This window comes from Chlorocebus sabaeus, chromosome 12, assembly GCF_047675955.1.
Source record: "Chlorocebus sabaeus isolate Y175 chromosome 12, mChlSab1.0.hap1, whole genome shotgun sequence".
NCBI classification, from domain to species: domain Eukaryota; kingdom Metazoa; phylum Chordata; class Mammalia; order Primates; family Cercopithecidae; genus Chlorocebus; species Chlorocebus sabaeus.
Genome location: NC_132915.1, coordinates 101,862,050 through 101,885,511, shown reverse-complemented (window position 1 = coordinate 101,885,511; position 23,462 = coordinate 101,862,050). Strand labels below are relative to the sequence as shown.

General features: G+C 50.0%; 1 protein-coding gene and 1 long non-coding RNA gene across 6 annotated transcripts in view; one reads left to right on the top strand and one right to left on the bottom strand.

Annotated features, from left to right (window-relative positions):
• MVB12B (multivesicular body subunit 12B) overlaps positions 1 to 23,462 on the bottom strand; it is a 176,270-nt gene that overhangs the window by 10,407 nt on the left and 142,401 nt on the right. For 3 of the 5 annotated variants that reach the window (XM_008006225.3, XM_008006226.3, XM_037994065.2), the window contains 2 exons: positions 11,109 to 11,164; positions 8,519 to 8,578 (listed from right to left, as the gene is read on the bottom strand). In XM_008006225.3, the coding sequence (XP_008004416.1) occupies positions 8,519 to 8,578; positions 11,109 to 11,164 (116 nt within the window). The other 2 variants (XM_073021923.1, XM_037994061.2) reach the window with 2 other exon arrangements.
• LOC119622339 (uncharacterized) lies at positions 16,130 to 20,850 on the top strand. The gene is made up of 3 exons (XR_005238986.2): positions 16,130 to 17,259; positions 17,544 to 17,616; positions 18,144 to 20,850. It is a non-coding gene; the product is annotated as an uncharacterized lncRNA (long non-coding RNA).

The following is a 23,462-nucleotide window of genomic DNA, read 5'->3' as shown; positions in this document are numbered from 1 at the left end:
ACAAAAGACATAAAGCAGCTAGGAACGACCTAAAGAGAAAGGACCAAGACCTGGGCTAACAAGAGGCATCCCTTGTTTCCAGATGGAGAGATGCTTGATCTGAGATTCCAATTACTATTCTATTCAACCATGTGCTCAATGCAGTTCCAATAAAAATCTAGAGTGGGCTTTCTGGAACTTCCTTCCCCCGCAGGATTCTAAAGTTCAACTGGAAGAAGAGTCCTGTGAATAAAATTAGTAAAATTCTGGGGGAAAAAGAGAGAACCAACCCTACCCTATATTAAAACTTAGTGTAAAGCTGTAAGATTCAAAATAGTGTGATAATAATGTAAAAATAGAATAATGGAGCAGAACGGAATCAAGAAGAATGTACACTGGTCCACTTATATATGATAAAAGTAGCATTTAAGAGTCAAAGAAAGATCGCCAATATTGACAAAACCAGCCAAAACCAGTTTTCGGGTAAAATAAAGTTGTCTGTAGTTCTTATCTTCTAATAAATTTCAGATGGATTAAGTAGTTGAAAAGTATTTCATATTTTAAAATGTAAAATAATAAGGAAAAACAGGGGTGAATGTTTTTATAATCTTCTACGACACAAAGCCCAAATAAAGAGAAAATTGCCCATGAACATTTTGAAACTTTTGTACAGCAGAACACACACATCGTTTACAAGGTGAAAAGACAGTGATTAAAGCATGTGTATTTGAACTTATAGAGAAAACTTTGCTGCCTTTAAAACATAAAGAGCTCTTAAAAATCAATGCAAAAGCTACGGAAGCTGATAGAAAACAACTGAGCAGGCAGCAAGCAGAAGAGGCTCACGTGAGAACATGGTGGCTCATAAGCATCTCAAAAGTTGTTTAACTTGAAGAATGGTCAAAGATTTTTTGTTGTTGTTGTTTGTTTTAAGAGACATGGTCTCTCTCTGTCACCCAGGCTGGAGTGCAGTGGCACAATGATAGCTCACTGCAGCCTTAACTTCCTGGGCTCAAGTGATTCTCCCACATCAGCCTGCTCCTGAGTAGCTGGGAATAAAGGCATGAGCCACTGTGTCTGGATAACTTTTTTATTTTTGTAGCGATGGGGTCATTCAGGTTGGTTTCAAACTCCTGGGCCTAAGTGATCCTCCCACCTTGGCCTCCCAAAGTGTGAGGATTACATGCGTGAGCCACTGCACCTGGCCAAAATAAGCAAAGATTATTAATTAAATGGAGGGGCACATGAAGGTCCCAGTGAGTCTTAGCTAGAATAAGGATGTGAGGAAAGGTTCCCTCGGGCACCACTGTGGGACTTCCAATAGCCCCATGCTGTTTGAAAGGCAAATGGTAACATGCATCCTCTTCCAGGGAAAGACCCAGGGGAGCCAGGGCACGTGTACAAGGAAATCTATTGCAGCGGCGTAATAGTGAATAATTGGAAACACCTCAAAAGTCAGTCGATAGTGGATTGGTTAGATAAATTATGGCATAATCATAAAAGGGAACAACATGTAGTCATTAAAAAGAGTAAGGCTGATCTGCAAAGGAACATGCGAAGACGTGTAAGACATACTATATGGTGCAAAGCCAGGTCGCGGCCGGCGGTACTGCACGAGCTAGCTGAACGTGTGTGCGTGTGTGCGCGTGCGTGTGTGCATGCGTGCGTGTGTGTGCATGCGTGCGTGGGTGCGTGCGTGCGTGCATGTGTCCCAGGAATGGACGGAGCGGGAGGTTCACCTTTTACATGTTCCTGTAATGTTTGCATTTTTATAAACATGGACAACTTTGGTACTCAGGAAAACACTAAATATTTAAAAAATCAATTCTGATCGGCAGGGGAGCTGCTTAGAATGATAAACTGCCCAAAAGAACTTCCACAATTTATGGGAAGAGAATTAATCTTGTCTGTGGCATAAAACTGGTTCCTACACTGTGGTCAGCCGCTGGTAGAGTCTATGAAGCAGTGGTCCCAAGCTGTATCCTGTATTGAAAAGAAGCCTCAGACTTCTCTCATGATTTCCGCAAGGCCATCTACTTAACTCATTCGTTACGTTTCTTTGTTTTGGGCTGGAATTAGCTCAGCTCAGTGGGACAGCTCTGTAGGAATTTGGGTGACAGTTTTGCGCCTTTTAGCAATATATTAAAAAAAAGGAGAACTGGTTGGCTTCTGTTTATTTACATAACTTTGAATATCTGAGGTAGGCAGATTTATTTCCCCAAACATTTCAGCCTCCTAACTGAAAAACAAATAAATAACAAAGATTCTGGGTGGTGAAATGTCGAATCTCACAGGCACCTTATTTCCTGCTGCAGTTTAAGATTCTACCACTAGATGGTGCAAAGGGACCACACATTTTTCAGGCTGCACCAGTTCGCGCCACAAAATTCTTCAACATTTAATAAGCACCAGGAAAGCTTTCCAAAAGTAGAAAGAATGAACAATTGTGCGGGAATAGGAACATTTTGCTTTTATAAAATTGGGACGCTGCCATTTCATTACTGATACAAAAATCTGCCTCACTTTATTCCTGTGGGACATAGGTCCCAAATCTACACTAACCTCGTATATTTGAAGAGACCCGCAGAAGCCTGCGCAATGAGGACATCTAAAAGTTGAATTCAAAAATCCTTTTTACCTCATGCTGCCAAATGCATTTTCGTTAATTCCACCTCAATGTCGTGACGTAAATACTAGTGGAATCGGCCCCAAGCTAAATAAGCAATAAGCCCCATTTTTCAACGCACAAACACATAAAGATGTCAGCTCAAACTGTTTACTAATTAACACTTAAAAAGACACAAATTAGATATGCGTGGCTAAGAGCAATTATAATCAAGACGAATTTCTCTAGTCATTTGGGAACTGAAAAAAATGCCTAATTGCTGGAACCAATGTTTTAAAAACTGAAATCACGCCAGTTAGCAAATATGTTCATTTAAAGAACATTCCACGTGACTACACTCTTGAGGATTGACTACAAACATGAGAACAAGGAAAATATTTAGGTATAAAATTAAAATTGTAAGCTCCCTTAGATTTATAACTTCTTCATTAAATATGTCTGCAAACAGCAGCCCATAAAAACCTGCAGCAATTAAGTGGTTAAATGAACTGCCTCCCTTGTCAATTTTAAGGGGGTGATTAATATTAGAGTGTCCCTTTACTAATGAGACCCTCCCTCATCTTTCGGCTTTAAAGTCGAATGAAAATGGAGGCTGTTGCTCCACCAGGAGCGCAGCAGGCTAATGAGTGCTTCCTCTGCCGCAGTTTTGATGGTGGCACCCCCGGAAGGGAATGGGGATCACTGTGGTTTCTGCTGAGGTTGGCAGCTGGTACAAACGGCTCCACCTGGGGCTGGAGGTCGCTCTGGACTTCTCCACTGCCCGGTGCCCTGTCACTGCAGGAAAGGTTCACTCCTGTTCTCACAAGGCTTGCGGGTGCACGCAGCCTGAAACCCACACCCAACGCTGCTGCCTCCTGGCCGGGATGGTGAGGTCTTCCAGGGATGCCAGGGCGGGACTGCAGGCGGGGAGGGAGGATACACAGGTAACCAAGACATGAGGATTATTTTAGAAGCTGCTGCCTGGACTGCAGAGTCAGGCAGCTCCCACCCTGGCTGCGATGGGGAATCCATCAGCTGGAGAAATGGGGCAACTGCTTACCAGGGAAATAAAGAGCGGCAGAGACAGAGAATATTTATACGCCCATCTCCTCACGCCCAGAGAAGATGCTTCATCATGGGCGCTGGCTGCGAAATTACACTTTCCAGGCTCCGGGACACAGACAGCCTTTTGTCTGGAGAACAGTAAGGGCTTCACAGGGACAACAGCCCCACCGGGTCACCCACTGCCCTCCTGCAGAGCTAAACTGGAGGGGAGGGGACAAGGCATGGACAGGTGGGGCCAGGACCAGAAAACTGCCCACAGTGGCCACGAGGCTGGTACTGACCAGCCCCTGGTCACCTCCCTGGCTGAGAGAAGATGAGGTAAAAATTCACTTCCTCATGCTTGGGACTCATGTATGCAGGCCCTGGGAGGACGGCAAAGCCCCTGCTCTGGGTGCGAGGTGACAGAGGTGGCAGGAGCACAGGGCCGCTGGAAGACGGCCAGGCAGGAGGCCGCTGCTCTGTCATGGGGAGCCAGCAGGGTGACGGCGTTTGAGTTGGAATTTCTCTATGAATTATGGCTTCCTTCACTTTTAGCCACCCACGCCATCACGGAATCATGGAAGGTTTTTTGTCTGTCAAAAAATCCTGTTCTTCAAAATTTGCTCAATGGCCCATATATTGATTCTAACTTTAAAACATGACCATCCTTGGGCGTTTTTGGTGAAATTTCACCCAAGGGCATCAGGTACCACGACTCCTGGGGAGACCCTGGTGAAGAGCAGAGCAGCCACCTCTAACCATGCTCCACCAGCTGCCAGGTGCCCTGACCACTGCACCATGCCGTGCGCTGGGCTGGGATGAGCAGGCCTGTGCTCCACTTTGGGGGTGAGGGTGCCTGGGAACTTGCCCCAGAGCTAAACCTATATGGCAGATTTGTCCCCTACCCCAGGCATCCACATTGGGAGACTGTGTCCTGTCCACTGTCTACACAGCCCACGAGGGTCCCTACAGACACCGGCGTCTGAATGGGCTCTCCCCTTCCAGTTCTCTAGGGCAGCCTGGCTGTGCGGGCCCAGCAGCGCATGCTCCCTGGGGCCCCTCAGGATGCTGGGGGCTGAGGGACACTGCCCACCCCTAACCAGGTGATACCCCATTTGTCAATCAGTGCTGGGCAGCTCCTGGGCCAGGCCATCTGTGTCCTTGTGGGGGTGGGGGCAGCTGTGCTTGGCTGGCTCTGGGGAGCTCCCTTTGGCTGCCCATGTTCCTCACCTCCATGCTCAGAGTACACAGGGTCACACGGTTTGTGGGAGGGTGACCGTCCCTGAAGCTGAACGGTGGCAACTGTGTTTGGGCTTCAATTCAGAAACATCTCCCAGGCAGGGCATGGTGAGGACAGTTAACACTGGCAGGAGGGACACTGGCTGCAGTTCTGGGAGGACAGGACAGTGCTGCCTCAGAGCTCACACTTCTATTTCCCTTCAAGTTGGGACCACTCTGTAGTAGATAAAGACGGTCATGTATTCAGCCAGGTCACACTCAGCTCCACTGCTCAGCTCTGGGTTGCTGCTGTGGGAGGCTGGCCAGTCACTTAACTTCTTGGGTCCAGCCTTCTGTAAATGGGTGGACCCCACGTCCTCCCACGGGGTTCAGAGGGATCGTGAAGGGCAGCACCTGCCTGGTACAGAGCAGCCTCTCCCCGGAGGCCGGGCTCGCCACCCTGTTTGGGAATCCCGGGTGAGCCTGGGGAGCTGTTCTGAACGAGTGGGAGCGTGGTCAAAGGTCTGTGCCCCTGAACCTAAAAGCAGTCTCCCACTTGTATTTACTCTATTTTTTTTTTTTTTTAATTTAATGGTATAAAATACCAAGGTTTACAGTGAGCAAAGCAAATTTCTGAGCAGAGACTTCTCCACCCCCAGGCTCCTCACCAAGGGCAGACAGACCTGTTATAAAGGAAAGGCACAAAATCAAACTCATCTCGACCCAGGGGACACTCAGCCCACGCCAGGGCCAAACTCGCAGAGCCCAAGAGTGACAGCCAGTCGCTTGGTTCCGGGCACTTCTCCTTGAGCCCCCAACTCCCACGAGCAATGCCGAGTTCAGTGGCTAAAAGAGGCAACTTCAGGTTTATTTATGGAGAAAAGCCTTTGCCACGGCTGCGGAAGGAGCCAGCTGGCCAGAGTGTGTGGACATCAACGTTACACGAATGGCTGTGCACGTGAACGGGTGGTATAAGGAACTTTTAAATCCTCAAGTTAAATGAAAAACTCTGTGGTGCTCTCGACTGCGGCGATACTTGATATGGCTTTCTACCCTGTTTTAAGGTTCAAACCTCTCCCCACTCCCCACGTTTCTTTACATCGACTTTAATTTACTTTAATAGCAAATACAGACCTGTCTTGTTATTTTTTTTGAGATGGAGTCTCACTTTGTCGCTCAGGTTGGAGTGCAATGGTGCAATCCCGGCTCACTGCAACCTCCGTATCCTGGGCTCAAGTGATTCTCCTGCTTCAGCCTCCTGAGTAGCTGGGACTACAGATGTGCTCCACCACGCACGCCCGGCTTTTTTTTTTTTTTTGTATTTTTAGTAGAGATGAGGTTTTACCATGTTGGCCAGGCTGGTCTCAAACTCCTGACCTCAGGTGATCCGCCTGCCTCAGCCTTCCAAAGTGCTGGGATTACAGGCGTGAGCCACCACACCTGGCCCAGACCTGTTTTTTTTTAAACCCGTCGCTAAAACCAAGAAATACAGCTGGCTTTGGTCCGTAGGGATGGCGCTTTCGGCCCCAGCAACAGAGCAGTGGGACAGCGGAATGGATGGGCCTGTGCCGACTCACGCCCTTCTCTGTGGACAAGGAGAATGGTAACGATGGTGATGGCGGTGGCTGTGATAATGGTGGCAGCCAGCGGCCACTGAGGCAGGCAATGGTCCAGGCCATTCACTGGACCTTTGCAGTTAAACCCACATAGACTCTGGACTAAGCACTATTACTATCCTGATTGTGCAGAAAAAGAAATGTTGGCTCAGAAAAGTCAGTGGAAGATCTGAAATTCTAGCCAGGCACTGACTCCGGGGTGTGCCCCCACCCCTGGCTCTGCACCTCCTAGGGGTGGCCACACTGTGACTCGGAGAGCCTGACATTGAGACACTACATTGTAATGAATCACAGATTTCAGTCCTTAGAGTGGGGAAGAGAATAAGGTTTACAGGTTCCCACCACACGCCCTGGGCCCCACATTGGGACCCTCACCCACTTCACCCCACCCCAGTACCTCAAAGGCCCACGAGGGTCAGGAACTAGGCTGACTGGCCTCCTAGGCCCCATTTTCCCACCAGCCTAGAGCGCCCCCTTGGAGGGACACAGAGCCACCACTTTCCGTCACAGTGGAGAGGATTTGGAGAACGACGCACTAGGTCTCCATCTTGCCTTGGGCCAGTTACTCCAGCTCTCGGAGTCTCCATTTCTCCCCATGACGCAGGGAGGAATGAGGCCTGGGGTAGGAACCAGTGATCATGTATGGAAAGCCTCAGGCCCTAGGCTGAGCGCACAGCAGGTGCTTAAACGGTGCCACTGTTAGGCCCACAGGCAGGCCGGTGCAGAATGGGAGGGGAGATGGCCCAACGCTGGGGCCCTTGCTACCGGCACGTCCCACCTATACCCATTTGGCATCACAAAGCACCGCATGAGACAGGCTCTGCCGTGATCCCAGGGTCAACAGTGGGGATGGGACTTGCCCCCGTCCACGGTGGAGTGGGGCTGGTCTGGAGGTATGTCAGTGTAACCTCTGCCCTGGTGACCACCTGTGGCAGCCGCAGCCCCTCTGAGGCCTTGCCCACATCCCCTGGGCTGCACCCCACGCAGGGTCCTGTGCAAATGGGGCGTCCATAAGCAGGTGGACCTCACGGCCACCCACAGCTCCCTTGCTTTGAGAGGGGCAGGCGTGAAATTTTATGCACGCCTATGTTTCTAATGTCCTAGCCAGCCATTTTTTCCCTGAGTTATCAAAAAAAAGAAAAATCTATATATGACAATCAGGTTGGTTTTTATGATTGACTGAAAATCAAAGACAAAGGGGGACTTTTTTGTCTTGTTTTTGCTATGACAGGTTTCGAAATTTGTTGTACTACATTGATTCAATTTTGCTTGATTCAGCCATCTTTCAATAATGCAACCGGCTTCTGCTAGCTGGGTACACGAGAGAAAACCCCAAGGAATGGAGAATATTGAAATGGTTCTACCATTTCCATCTTTGAGATGAATGTTCCTCTCGGAGGAGAGCTGGCTGTGGCGTGTGACTGCTTAACAACCCGCTCTACAGAAAAGACGCCACACACCCTGTGCTGTCTTAAGGAAACAGGAGGGCCCTGGTGGTCTGACTCAACCCCCTTTCCTCAGAGTTATCATCCGCACACCAGTCCCGGGTTTCTTTCTTATTAGGAAAACGTGCAAACTGTTTGAAGCCAGGCTGCCAGATGCGTTCCAGCTTATGAAGCACAGTGGAAGGTTCCCTGACCTGCCCCTAAATCGTGGAGAGGCTCGGTCATTTCCCGAAACTCCTCCTGGTGGCAAATAATAAAACAAAACAAATGGAGGAAGAAAAGTCAACCTGGTGCCTGTCTTCCAACCTCCACCTTCCCAAAGCTGAGACTTCCTTTAAAAAAGGAGAACTGAGGCTCCGTTTGTCATGTAAAACCTTCTGACTTAGAGAAGACAAGATGTGGGTCATATTTGACTGGAAGTAGGAAATACATTAGAATCAAGTTACTTTATCTAAGGAACACATTTGGGTGAAACGAAAGTGTTTTTCTCAGAAGAAAGGGACACCTCCACCTGTCCCTCTCCTGGAGTGGGTCCCTAGGGGAACACGAGAGATGCCAGTGTGCGGGTGATGGCCCAGGCCTGCCCTCCCCTCCCCTGATGGCTTGCTTACCTCTTTTTCGATTTCTGCTAGAGATTTGATGGTGATTCCCAGGAGATCAAAGGGCTGCATCTGAAAATACAGATGAAGTCACCCTTTTAAATGGCTGGAAAATGCTCTTCCCACACTTACTTTTATGCATGACAATGGTAACGTCTCAAGCCATGGTGTGATCTAGTGTTTCTCCACCCACTTTCCACAGGAAGACAGTCAGTGGGATTCTCGGTCATGCGTGGGGGTGGCAGAAGTGACAATATAGCCTGCTGCAGGAATGTGGCCCTCAAGGTGCCAGCCCCTGTGCTGCGGGACCTCTGCTTAGTTGTGGTCGGTGGCACTCACAGGGGTCCAGGTCTCCTGGAGGACTGACCATGGCTGCCCTGCTTCACCTCTCTTCTCCCCCTGCCAGCGGAACACGAAGGCAAGATTTGCTCTTTCTCACTGCAGCTGTAAACTGGAGGTGCCCAGGCTCTCCCCCGAGGCCGCCCAGCCACTGTGTCTGGGTAAGGCAGGAGGTTGAAGGAACTCCAGGGAGGAAGAGTTCCTTAGGGGGAATCCAGGGCAGGAGCTGGGGGGATTCCAGGTCTTTGGAAATGCCAGGTAAATGAAACAACTGCCCATCAATTATCATTTGAGAAATCAATGTGGTAAAAAATGATAACATTGCATTTTAAGGAGAGTTTTTATAATTTCATGAAGATTGCAGACTTAAAAAAAATGCTGGCTTTTCAACAGACAGCATGAAAAATCAAATACACAGGGCAGTGAGTGAGCTGGAGGCCCACAGAAGCCTGGACTGAGAGGCTCGGAGGGCGGAGTGTGTCCAGTCTATGTGGTTCCTGGTCTGAGTCCCTGCTGGGCACGTAAGTGTTCTGTGTTCCCCAGAGGGGTCCCTGGCCCAGCCTCCTGGGGCCCAGGCTAAACCTGAGGGCCTTCGACAGAACCCCAGGGCTCTCATGGTTCTGAAGGGCGATAGCCCAGGGGTGGGAGTGGAGCTGGAGCCTCTGCGAAGCCAGCAGGGGTTTCCTGCGGGGCCGGCTCTGGGGTCCGAGGACCCAGACTCAAAACCGGTCTCAGCGCCTCCTGGCGATGCAGCTGCGGGTTAAATCCCTTCCTCATTCCCTCGTCCATTCAAAGCGACAGCCCCCTGGCGGGGCTGCGGGGCACTGCATTGAGAAGTGCAGGGAGCGCAGGGCACCGGGCCTGGCTGTGTGGCCTTGGAGCCCTGGCCGAGGCGGCAGCAGCACATTCGCGAGGGCGATCTTGGGACGGGGCCACCGAGCCACACATTTCGCTGGCGGCTGCTCTGCCGGTAGCCACGGAACAGTGTGGTGCTCTCTGTGCTGCCAGCCCGAGGGGCGCGAGAGCGGGGCCGCCTGCCCATGCTGCCCGGGACCCAGCAGAGGTGCAGCTGCTCTGTCATTAGGCTCTAACCACCCCACTAAATTCTCCCAACTGGAGCTGGTGAGCAGGACAGAGCAGCCTCTCTCAGGGAACGGCGGGAGAGGCGCCAGCGTCGCCATGGCAACGCGGCCCTGTGGAGTCGGCTGAAGTTACTCGAGCTCCGCATGTCACGTCACGAGCATTTTTCAAGATTAAGCTGCTTACCAGAAGGGTTCAGAGGAGGCCTATTCTATTTCACGAAAATGGAAACTACAGAGCAGGTCAAATCGCAAGCCGGGTGGTTTTAAGCTGGATCCAAGAAAAACACTGAAGGATTTTTTAGCTGTGCCCAAGCTGGGGCCTTCATGTTTATTAGCTACTCAAGGCCAACTTCTGCAGAAAGGATCAAAACCAGAAACGGGTTTGTTGAGCCAGCGTGGGCCAAGCCTGTGCAGCTGGGAGGGGGCCACTGCCAGCTTGGGGGCTGGCATCATCAGAGGGCCGACCCTAGCAGTGAGAGGCAGAGACCCCACTGCCATGCAGGGTGGCCGCCCTCAGGGGGTTTGAAGTCGGCCCTTGGTTCCAGCCAGCTCACTCGGTCCCTCTGATAAAGATGGTGTGGGCCTGGCCTGTGTGAGAGTGCTGATGTGGATGGTGAGGTCCATGGTGGCCTGGTGTGGGCAGGAGACCACAGCTAGAGGCACCACATTTGCCTGGCGGCCCCCATGCCAGAGCGCAGAATGCAGCAATGACAATGGGAAAATGAGGCAGCCTCCTTTCCACAGGAAACTGTCATCCTTAAATAACAAACAACAAAACTTACTAAGTTGGACTTGGGAGACAAAGAACATTCACAACCAGGGAAGCTCAGGTCGGGTTAATCACGTGCAGCATGGCAAAGGCTCGGTGCACCTGAGCTTGTCTGACAGCCTCTTGCTACTTTCCCATCCCCCAGCTGTTGTTGTCTTCATTTCTCAAACATCTACTACCTGGGGCACTGGCTGATAGGGCCAGAGATGCACATGACCCAACCTCAGGAGTTCCTGTCACTGGGTTGTGGGGTTCAGCTCCCAGTGAAGAGAGGACATGCAGACAGACAAGATTCCAGTGGGGGAAGGAGCATGAGTGCCACCAGAATAGCCCTGCGTGTTGTGTAAATCAGGATGGAGGGACCTCAGGCTGGGGGTGGCAGAGGGGAAGGGCGATCATGCATAACACTTACACTTTCTGGAACACAAGAAAACTTCTCTGAAATCATAAAAGGCACACCATCCATTGCTGCAAAAGAAGAAAAAAAAAAAAGATGGCATTAAAGGTACTGAAGATGGCTTTTAGTTGTCCAGCAACCGAAGATGTCGAAACAGAGAATATGAATCCGTCACTGGATGGAGCCAGGTGACATCTAGCACAGGTGTGCAGGAGCTATGAAAAAGGACAGATCCCACCCTTGTTGCCAGGACACACAACATGCTGAGAGAGGCAGGCGCCTCGTCATCCCTGGAGCACCAAGCAGTTGTGTAGACAAGAGCTCTAGGAGCAGAGAGGGGCTGGTTTAGAACCCCCACTCTCCACCCCTGGAATCTGGTCTCTGATCTGTAACGGGAGAGTCACCAAGGGCTGACAGCCGGGTGAAGGTGACACAGCTGGTGGGGACAGGCTGCACTGAGACGAAGGCAGTAGGCACGTGCATTAGACATGCTCTAAGGTGCTGTTGGGCTCAGGGGAAAAGTCTAAGTGGGAGGAAAGAGGAGCTCAGGAGTCAGATTGGCTGGGTTCAGATCTCAGCTGGTGACTGCAGATGAGCAACTGAAGTTAAAAGATGAAAAACTGAAGTTACATTTAAAAAGACAGCACTGCCTACATGACAGGGTGCCTATGCATCAGAAGTGGAGTGGGTGGGGCGCCTGGCCAGCGCTGGCACAGAGCGGGTGCTTGGCAAGTGGGGGCGACAGTGGCTGTCACTGACTCTCAGTCGCTCAGACCCAGGGCATCAAGCGCTGACTTGAGGCTCGCCAGTGTGCTCAATTTTAACAGGACACGAGAGAAAGGGCATGGAACGGGGATGCAACAAACGGAAAAACCAGGGGCCCAGGGGTGTGGTTCCTTTTCTGTGGCCGCCCCTCCCTCCACCCTGTCCCAGGGGATCACTATCAAAAGCACACGGACAAAAGTGACCCAGGGTGTGCCTCCATAAGTGAGCACTTCTCTACGAATTACGACCTCAGAGAGGAGGACTCTGGTGCCACACCAGGACTGGAAATCCTGCCACGTTGAGGAACAGGTCACACTGGATGAGATGTGACGCCAGCATTCGCAGAGCCAACACGGCAGCATGTGGCTGCTGGGACAGTGGTAGGGGCCTCTCCAGTGTCAGCTTCTCCATTAGGTCTGGGAAGAATTGGGAACATGCAGCCGTAGTCGTGCGGGGCCTGGTCATGAGTGCAGGGATGCGGAGCCCCAAAGTCAGGGGTGGCCGCACCCTGAGGTGGTGGCTTTGCGGTAAATTGTGGTTTCAGGGAGAAATGGAGTGAGCAGAATGGAAGCCAGGTAGAGTGTGGGGGCAGCACCGGGCCGTGCGCTCCCGGGAGCGACAATCTTTGCTTCCCCCAATGTCTCCTGGAATGATGACTTCTCTGGAACCTTCAGTGGTCATATATATATATTTTTTCTCAGTCCTAACAAAGAAGAGTAGCAGAAGCAGAAAGCAACAAAGCAAGAGGAAAGGACATAAGAGAAGGAGAAGAAACTTGGGACAGATCCTCCCAATCGGCAAGAAAAGCTGAATGGCTCATGCTATGTTCATACAGAAATATAACATCATAGAACTCATTCATGCTTTATTTTAGGGAAGGAAAGAAATGAAACCTTCTTGGGTCAGCATGAAGAAAAAGACACAGCACAGGTGGCAGCAGCCGCTGCTTTCCCTGCACCCTCCTTTCTTAGCAGGGGTGCTGTCTAGTGTGGTTGCTGGACTCAGACACTCCTGGTCAGAGGCCTTTTCAGGTGGTGCTGGCAACCTGCTGTGAGCTGCCGGAAGAGACGGGACAAAGGGCCCAAACAGGCAGCACTTCCCCAGAAAGTGGGGTGAGGGGAAGGCCCCAAACAATCTCATTCAGTATGTCCCGCATTCGGGCCTCAATCTCGTTCAGTACATCCCGCATGCAGACCTGTGCGTGAACTCTGAGCACCTATGCGTGTGCACTGCTTCACAGATGAAAAAGTTTGGCAATGAATAAAGGAGCCTCGAAGAGCCACAAAGCCTTCTAGAGGGGGGCAGAGTCCCACTGGATATCCAGGAAGAGGTGTGCCAGCTCCCGCCACCGTGGGCCCGACCTGACTTCCAGGCCCTTCCCAGTGCTGCTGAGATGGGCTGGGCACTCGTAACACTTCTGATCATTTTAGAGATTGGGAAGCAGAGGCTCTGAGAAGTCGGTGCTTGCTGGGGTCACAAAGGTAGGCAGCAGTGGCCCCAAAGCTCTAGATAGTACAGGCTACTTGACCTCCCCAGTAAAGTCCCAAAGCCAACTGTTTTCACCCGTCACAGTCCTCACTTCCCGCTCTCTGCACACACCCACCTCTTCCACGGCTTCTCTTGCCTGCTAGACAGACAGCAGGGTCCGCAGCAGAGTCCTCCCTGCATGCCCAAGTACTGCGCACAGGCTCCCGAAATAGTGAGTGCTCACAGGCATGGGACCCAATGCCGGGGAGTTTCTCAGCGAGCTCAGCCTCTGCACACACCCGCAAGCTGGAGACCACGCCTTCCTTGCTCCCCTGTAGAACCCACTCTCCATTCATGCCCCAGGCTTTCTGCCTCTGATGTTTTAAAGACCTTATTAGTATTTGGGGGTGAAGAACTGCCTCTCACTGGTGACAGTTGTTTCTATCTACATGTCACTGTATGTTTAGGGAACCTGTGTGTTAAAAAGGTGGTAAGGTGATGTGCAAAGACCTGATTACACCAGGACCTGAGGGGGCTGGGAAGTACTGGGGATGGCAGAGAGGAATGGGGGCTCCTCCCATGGGAGGCCTCCCTAGTCAGAGGCTGTCAGTACTGTCTGTGCCTCCAATGGACAGAGAAGGGCAGGATTTCCAAGATGGGGGTCTCGACTGGCATTGAAGGCCCTGGCCCCTTGCATCTGACCCTCTTCCTGGCTTGCCCATCCCTTCCTCCCTCTCTGCTTGCACCTCAACTGTCCTTCCCAGTTTTCTGAGTGCCTCTCCTGCAGCATGCCTTCCCCGAGGCTCTCCCTGGGGTCTGGCCAGGCCTGTGTCTCCTCTCCTCTTCCGGCAGGTGCATGTGCGAGTCACCTCTGAGTTCCAGGTCTCCAGTCCAGGGGCAGGGCCTGGGGGCTCAGGGGCTGTGCTGGACAGGGAGGGCTGCTGTTCCCATGCACGGGGGTCTGGGGAACTGGGTAGGGGGCTCCAGCCTGGGGCAAGTGCCTAACCTCTCTCAGGACCTGGGGACCCTGCTCGCTGCCACCCCCGCCTGCTGCTGCTGGAGATGAAAGCCATGGATGGAAAAAGCCTAGGAATCACTTCCAGGGACTGGGAAGATCTAAGCAGGGAGGGAAATGTTTTTAAAAATTCATATAAAATTAACCATTTTAAAGTGAACAATTCAGTGGCGTTTAGAACATCACAACGGTGTGCGGTCCCCACCTCCATCTAGTTCCAAAACATTTCCATCGCTCCAAAGTCAACCCCCTCACCCGTGAAGCAGTTTCTCCCTGCTCCCACAAGTAGGGTGTGTTTCTTTTTCCTTCCAACTGATGGTCATGTCTTTGAAAGAGAAGGATCTAGAAACACAGGTGGTCCTATAAGCCTGGCTTTCTGAACACAGTAGCCAGGCCTCCTGCCACACTGCGCTCTTGCCTCACTAGTCAGCTAGGAGATAAGGAAGAAAGGGTTTGCCCAGACTGGCTGCTTTGAGTTGAGGGCTTTAAATACAAATCAAGGAGAAAAAAGTAACTTGTGGATATGGTTTGGCTGTGTCCCCAACCAAATATCATCCTGAATTATGACTCCTATAATCCTGACGAGTCGTGGGAGGGACCCAGGGGGAGGTAATTGAATCATGGGGGTGGGTTTTTGCCATGCTATTCTCATGAGAGTGAATACGTCTCATGAGATCTGATGGTTTTATAAAGGGGAGTTTCCCCTGCACATGCTCTCTTGCCTGCTGCCATGTAAGTCGTCCCTTTGCTCCTCCTTTGCCTTCTGCCATGATTGTGAGCTCTCCCCAGCCATGTGGATCTGTGAGTCCATTAAACCTCTCTTTCTTTACAAATTATGCAGTCTTAGGTATTTCTTCATAGCAGTATGAAAATGGACTATACACTTGTAAAACTTAGATTATCAACAATAGTATTTTTTTGTATATATATCGACATAGTTTAGATATATGTCCCTGACAAGTCTCATGTTAAAATGTAATCCCCAGTGTTGGAGATGAGCCCTGGTGGGAGGTGTTTGGCTCATGGAGGCAGATCCCTCATGGCTTGGTGCTGTTCTCACGGTAGTGACTGATTCTCACGAGATCTGGTTAAGTGCATGGCACCTCCCCTGGCCCTCTCTCCCACTCCTGCTCTGGCCATGTGATATGCCTGTTCCCCCTTCACCTTCCACCGTGATTGGAAGCTTCCTGGGGCTTCCCAAGAAGCAGATGCCAGTGCCCTGATTCCTGCACAGCCTGCAGAACTGTGGGCCAAGAGCCAATTCAGTCTCTTTTCTTTATCAATGCCCCAGTCTCAGGTATTCCTTCACAGCAACGTAAGAACAGCCTAACACACAAATATACATATCACATATATTATGTAAAAATATGCCTTTACATAGATTATAGATTTGTATTTTGTATATAGAATATGTAAGTTATAAATTATATGTTTCCATTATAAGTGTATACACATGTATATGCATACACACACCCATATATGATTAGGACAAGGCCCTCCCTTAGCCACTGAGAGACTGCAGGGAGTGGGCAAGGTGCTCACCCCGTCTCCCAGTGGGCCCTGAAGTCCCTCAGAGGCACTTCCTGTTTGTCTGCAGGCCCTCCCCACACCTGCCTCCAGCAGTGAAGCCCTCCCTCCCAGACCTTCTGGGGCACCCTGGGGAGCTGGTGGGGCCCATGGCCAACCTGCTCCACATGAAGGCGTCGAGGTGTCTGGGTAAGGGCACCTTCTGGCCCTGAGGCAGGCTCAGCGGTAACACCTTAGTGAGGAGGCAAAGATGAGATGTGAGATCATTGTGGGATGCCCCACAGCAGCCACTGGGAGGGAAGGAAGACCCATTCCTGAAATGTCTGAGGAGCAACAGGCAGCAGCAAGGCAGGCCCTCAGGACTTTCACAGCCTCACTCCACCCCTCGGCCCACACGCTCCTGACTGGACCAGTGGCAGAGGAGATGAGGAGACCTGCTTGGACCTAATCCTGACTGCAAGGAGGAGCTGTCTGGTAAAGCGACAGAGACGGGAGCCTCAGGACAGACCACCACCGTCTGAGAGTTTGCGATAGAAGGAGGGGCACAGTCAGATGCTCCCTATGTTCTTCTAGAAGACAGACTTTTATTTTTTGTAGAGATAGGGGTCTCACCATGCTGTCCAGGCTGGTCTCGAACTTCTGGCCTCCCAAACTGTTGGGATTACAGGTGTGAGCCACCACACATGGCCTAGAAAATAGATTTTAATAAACTCAGAGGAAACAAAGAGGAGGTGATGGGATCCAATGGGCTGAAGCTCACAGTGGCAGCTGAATTGAGAGGAGTGGGGCTCTCACAGTGCCCTTCTCACCAGCACAGGAAGGCTCCAAAGAGAAGCAAGTGCCACCAGGACCAGCGAGACTCTGCTAAGCAGATAATCTGCCCACCAAATCCCACTTATTTTAGAAAATCTAGTGTATCAAAGATTAAGGCAGGCTGAAATAATATGGATTTCAGCAAAGCATCTGACAAAATTTCTCATGTTATCTATGTATACAAGATGGATAAATACAAGTGGCTACTGTGGAGGTTAGCAGAATCCATAACTGGTTGAATCACACATTCAAGAAGCTGATTAAGAGACCAATGCTAACCTTGAATGACCCCTGGGCAAGGTGCCCAGGGCATGATCAATGACTCAAATGAAGACACAAAGGGTATGCTTATCTAATGCATGCCTGATGGGAAGCCGAGGTGGGCAGTCTATAAACCAGATAACAGAGTGAAAACCAAGAAAGTCAAAAAAAGTTGCGATCCTGGGCCAAATGTAATGGAAGGAGTTCACTAGAGACCCACGAAGAGTCCTGTAGCGTAGGTCCAGAAACCCAGCTGTGTTGGATGGAATGGAAGAGGTGCGGAGTAACAGCAGGAGACAGGAAAGAAGGCGGCTGTAGGTGAGTAAGTCAATGATGTAATCTGACTATTTAAACGGAGCATCACAAGGTCACAGTGCCGCAGTCCTGGTGCCTGGATGAGGAGTCACTCGCCCTGGTCTACTTGGAGCTTGAGTGGGGCGCTCAGAGCCAGGACCACCTTCACAGAGGGTCATCCCAGGGGCCTTTAAGGAGGCCAGGGTGGGGAGGGAACCTGAAGCCAGACCACAGGAGGGAAAGGAGAAGCAGCCATCAGGTTCAATGGCCCAGGAAGGCACAATCCTGTCCATTTCTGTTCATCCTAGCAACCTGCCCAGCACCCCCAGAGCCCAGTATGGTGTCCAGCACATGAGAACTGCAGCAAAAGTGGGGACTGAGGTAAGAGAAGACCTGAGGTGAACATAATCAAATGTCTGCACATGTTTTCATGGTGGTCACAGCATACAGGGCTAGACGCAGACAGCGACTTGCTGGGAAGTTAGGGAGGGAATTTGTGTGTTGGGCAGAAAGCTGATCTGTGGGACTGCTAAATCCCCTCTTAATTCCATAACATCCACGTCTCCTCTCATCTGGGCAGCCTTTTCGTATTTTAAAATATCTAGAGGTTTGCAAAACATAATTCTTAAAATCAACGGCATGCATTCTTCATGCGTTCCAAAAGAATGTTCATGAATCATCTCTGTCCTGGCTTCTCCTGGGGAGCCATGTTTACTTCCTTCCTTTCTTTTTCCCTAGCTGAAACCAGCATTTTGTCTTTGTTATTCTTTTAGAGCAGAGAGACTGTGATGTTCTAGCATTTAGTCTATTTCTGAGTCCCATGCAGGGTGACATGCTGTTCGAGGAACTGGAGACACAGCTGTGAATGAGACGCACATTTTCACCCCTGACCTGTCCCTTCCACGCAGCCTAAGGACTTGGATGAGGCTTCCCCTGCCGACACTACCTGACCAGTCTGCAGTCACAACCCAGATGCAGGGACAGCACCTGCCCTTTCCTTGGCAGAGCCAAAGATGACACCCAGGTACACAGCGGCCCTCTCTCCAGGCCTTAGAGCTCTCAGTGTGCCATGACAAAGCCCCCCACCCCCAACAAACCTGGGAGGTAGAGGAATTCTCCCCAACCCCAGTTCTACAAAATAGAAAAGGAAAGGAAATTCATGCTTACTGCCCACACACAAGGTGATGAACATGCATCAAATAACTCAAGCCTCAACATTACCACTTAATGTGGTTTGAATCTGTGTCCCCACCCAAATCTCACGTTCAATTGTAATCCCCGATATTGGAGTGGGGCCTGGCGGGAGATGACTGAATTATGCGAGGAGAGGATTTCTTGTGGATGGTTTAACAGCATTCCCCCCCTTGGTGCTGTCCTCATGATAGTGAGTGAGTCCTTGCGAGATCTGGTTGTTTAAAGATGTGTGGCGCCTTCCCCTCTGGCTTTCTTGTTCCTGCTCTGGCCCTCTTGTTCCTGCTCTGGCCATGTAATGAGCCTGTTCTGGATCTGCCTCCACCATGATTGAAAGCTTCCTGAGGGCTCCCCAGAAGCAGATGCTGCCATGCTTCCTGTACAGCCTGCAGAACCATGAGTCAATTAAACCTCTTTTCTTATAAATTACCAAGTCTCAGGTATTTCTTTATAGTAATACAAGAATGAACTAATACACCACTTGCAAGGCTTAGAGGAGTTATGAGGCTTGGCTGGAGCCAGGATTCAAACCCAGAGTGTAACCTGTACTGGGTCTATGGGGGGCTGTGGCAGGGAAGGAGGGGCTTGGAGCTTGGCAGACCTGAGTTTTTGCTGCAGCTCAGGAGGTGCAGATGTGCAGCTGTGCACAGGCCACCCCACCTCTCTGAGCCTTACTTGCCCTGTCTGTAAGGTGGGCATAATACTACAGCTGTCTCCGCGGGTGAGGGTGAAGAAAAATGAAATAAGACAACAGAGATAAAGTACCCACCATGTAGGGAGGGCTGGTCAGCTAACCGTGGCTTCTGCTCTTACCAAAAGCCATGCGCTGGGGCAGGTTTCCTTTCAGTACCCGACCAGTGCTTTCTTCTTCTTCTTGTTTTAAAAAAATTTTTTTATTTTTGGTGGCAGTTTTAACAAAATGCTGATCCACAGCATCGAGCTACCACCAGCAGATGAAAGCAAGGATGTGCCTCTGGCTCTGTGGCGCAATTAGCATTCTCCTAAACAAACGAGCTTCAACAGAGCTGTAATTAAGCAGGCCTGTAATTAAGTATATGCCCTTTATCATAACGATCATGCTTAAAAATGGCATGATGCATGGAACTCTGTTATTAATGCTGTAATCCCAAACTGAAGTGCGAGTACATAGAAATCAGCGTGTCAGGCCTGTCACCAGAGTGTTTGTAAAATACATTAAAGAAAAAACCCAGAAAACAATGAGCTCATTCAACTGTTCTTTTTACAATCAGGCACTACAAGTCAAGGGGATTGTGAATGCTTACAGATTCTGCAAGGTTTAAACAAATAAAGCTCTAATCTGCTACTGTATTAATCCCACCCCCTATTTTAAAGAAGGAAAAAGGGGGTGCTGGGTTTTTTTTTTTTTTTGCCAGCTGACCTGAACGCCTGTCTTTGCTATTCTTGGGGAAGCAGTCAGTCCAATCTGCATGCTGCATTTGTTTGGACATAAAATTGGATTCCTGCTTGCACAGACAGCTCTGCCATGAATCTGTAGGAACTTTGCCTGGCAACGAGATGGGATTATAGCTCCTGCATCCTCCCTTCGTATAGGAACTATAATTTTACCCGCCAAGGCAGTCCTCCAGAGCCATCCCTTGTTTCTCCCCTCCAAACACACACCTCAGACTTCTGCAGGCTCAACACAAACCCACCACCGACCAATTCCCAAGGGCTCCGGACTAAGGACCACCCATCGCCCCGGAATACCTAGTTGCTCAGAGCTGCCAACCCTTATCCCTCCCCAGTGTGTCAGTACACAGACGGGATGAGGAAATACTCCAGTCAGCACATGGATTAATTTCAACACGCTTGATAAAGAGAGTCATAAAGTCTTGTGGTAAAAATGTAAAAATTAAAAAAAAAAAAGACTCCATTACCAGCATCTCAATTGTTATCTGCTTAAAGTTGTCAAGCGGTGTTAAGTGAACTCGGGTAATAGTACCTCAAAGTACTTGCAGAGATGCTGGTGAACAATGAGGCTTATTGGCAGGTAGTCATTTTCGGAATAAAATTAAATGCAACGGGAGTGGTGGGAGGCCTTTAATTCTGTGTGCCTGCTCGGGGCTTGAAGCTGTAAATAGTCAGCAACCCCAAGCCTTTCTTCTCCCCTTTCCTGTGGCGTTTCAAAAGTCCTTTACAATTTGTGATGGGAAAAATGCCAGCAACTCAAGATCTCAAGGCCATTTCTCAAAACTCATTTGCAAACCAAAACACAGAGCCTGTTTTGCTTTCTTGGTGATTTCACTTTGGGGATATTCCTTGGAAGATATTTGTAGATGCCTCCAGAGCTGTCTGCTCAGTGACATTCCAATTGAGTTTACACAGGGCCAACAACTTCCTTCTAGATCCCCAAAGTAATTTGTTTTGCCATGTTATTCATAAGCCAAAAGGAGTGATTTATCAGCCACTGCCGGAGCCTCCCGCGTCCCCTGCGTGAGAGGCAGCATGGGAGGACGGAGTACAGGCGCCGGAGTCGGACCCGTGTGAGCGTTCAGCCGGACCCAGTGCTTGTTAGCTGTGTGGCTTTGGGCAAGTCACTTAACCTCCGAGTCAGATTTTCATCCGTCAAACGAGGATCATCGTGCCCACTCCGCAGCACCGCTGAGGGACCAGACAGCAACGGGAAAGAACAGCCCAACCACAGCAGCCACTCAGAAAATGGGGGCAAGGCTGCAGTTTTATGTCAAAAGCAGCTGACTGTTTCTGCAGGAAATGAGTTCAGACCAGGCCCCACCTCTAACTAGTTCTGTAATTTGGGACAAGTGTTTAACGTCTCTGAGCCTCTGTTTCCTCAGCTGTAGAAGAGAGAAAATAATAATACCTGGACTGCAATGACATTCAAACAAGATAAAAACATTAAGCCCTAGGTACAAACTAACTGCTCAGTAACTGTTCGCCGTTCGTATTAGTGTTAGTGTTATTACTGCTGTACAGAGGAAAATACCCTTTCACGGTTGACCTTTTTCTACCTGCTTTCACACAAGAACATAAGTGCAGCCATATTACATTACACAATCCATAGGCTGTGAGACCCAATCCAAAGACGTTTGGTGGGACGGAAGCAATGTGTGCCAAGGAGTGACTCACTGGGTCCCCCAGACCGGGGTACCCTCACACCATAAACGAACGTTCTCTGAGGTTCCATTTGGCATGAGCAATCTGAATATTACACATACACACACACACATACATACACACACACACACACACACACACACGGCACCGACTCCTCCTAGGCTCCCCGTCTCTACACAGGAGACTCTAATTGACGGGCCTGCTTCATCCCTCTGCATTCCTAGCATCCTGGGAGGAATCTAGGGCCACCAGCCCACCCACCTCCTCCTTCAGGGCAGTCCCTCCCTCCAGGGCCCAGGGTGCAGTGCCGGGCTGCAGAAACTCATGCAGGTCCAGGTCAGTTCTCTGAAAGCTGTGGGAGCACAGAGGGAGGGCAGCTGCCCCACAGACCACACCCACGAGAAACTTGACACACAACAATAAGAACATTCTCACTGAGACTCAGAAGCTTGGATCTTGCTTTCAAGTCGAGCTTGACTTGCAACACCAGAGAGAGCAGACATCAGGGAGAGCCATGGTCTGGGGCACCCAATGAGTTACTTCTCAGTAAACATTGCTTTTGTCCCTCCAAATGTCTTTGGGTTGGGACTCACGGCCCCTGGGTTATGTAATTTAATATGGTTGCACTCCTGTTTTTATGTGAAAGCAGGCAGAAAGGGGTCTACCGCGAAAGGGTGTTTTCCTCTGTACAGCAGTAATAACACTAATACTGACTAATACTAACACTAGTGGCTAACAGTTACTGAGCAGTTAGTTTGCACCTAGGGCCTTATGTTTTTATCTCATTTAAACATCATAGCAATCCAGGTATTATTTTCTTTCTTCCACAGTTTAGAAAAGAGAGGCTCAGAGACATTCAAGAAAATTTTTTAACATTATAAATATTTAATGGCTTGGGGTAGGGATCAACTGCATTTTGCTCAAGGTAAAGATAAAACACAACTCAGTGATACTTCTCCACGTGAGTACAAAGGTGCCCTGGTGGCTGAGAGGCCACTGGGTCAGTGCACACACCTGCTGCCCACAGTGACGAACACAGAAACTCCTCAGTGAGCTCGAGACCAAAGGAGCTTTGTAGATGCAGAACAAAAAGAACCAAGGTCCAATGCAGATATGTTACCTCTAGTAGCGACCACATCCTCTGGAAGAAGGCAAGCTCTAAAACAGGCAGTGTGATCTGCAGCCAAGGGGGATAACTGAAAGCAAGGGCCTGGCAGGCATGGCCTGTGACTGCTGAACACGCTGTCCCTGGGGCTGAGCATCACATATACCCCCGGGTTGTGGAGCAGGGAACCTCAGGCTTGGAAGACGCACTTTCTTTGCCAGGGCTCTTTTTACCTTCTCAAAACCAATCCATAAATATTTTTAAGTTGCACTCTTTCATACTTCAGCACAGGAATATATTTTCAAAGGAAACCATTCCAATAGGATAGCTAAGTTAAAGCACCCCTTGCATCCAGAGCCGCTGATCCCTGGGCCCTTCTCAGAGCAAGCCTTGGTAGTGGTCTGTACACAGCGCCTGGGGTCCCGCCGGCCTGTTTCCTATGCGTTCACCTGCGTGTTTGCATGTATAGAAAAAAGACAGAATTTTATTTTTTTATTTTTCAGACATGGGCTCTTGTTCTATCACCCAGGCCAGTGTGCAGTGGTGCCATCATAGCTCTCCATAGCCCTGAACTCCTGGGCTCAAGGGGTCTTCCTGCCTCAGCCTCCCAAGTAGCTGGGATTACAGGCATGAGCCACTACAGCTGGCCAGAATTTTGTTTTGTATGTATTTGTGTTTTTAATAAAAATAGCATCACAGCATAAGTAACTGTTTTGCAATTTACTTTTTTTCACTTGACTGTCAGAGAGGTTTCCACATCAATTCCTAGAGCTCTGTCTCAGTCTTTTTCACTGTTGCATAGAAGTAGGGTCCAAAGACAACCAAAAACCAGCCC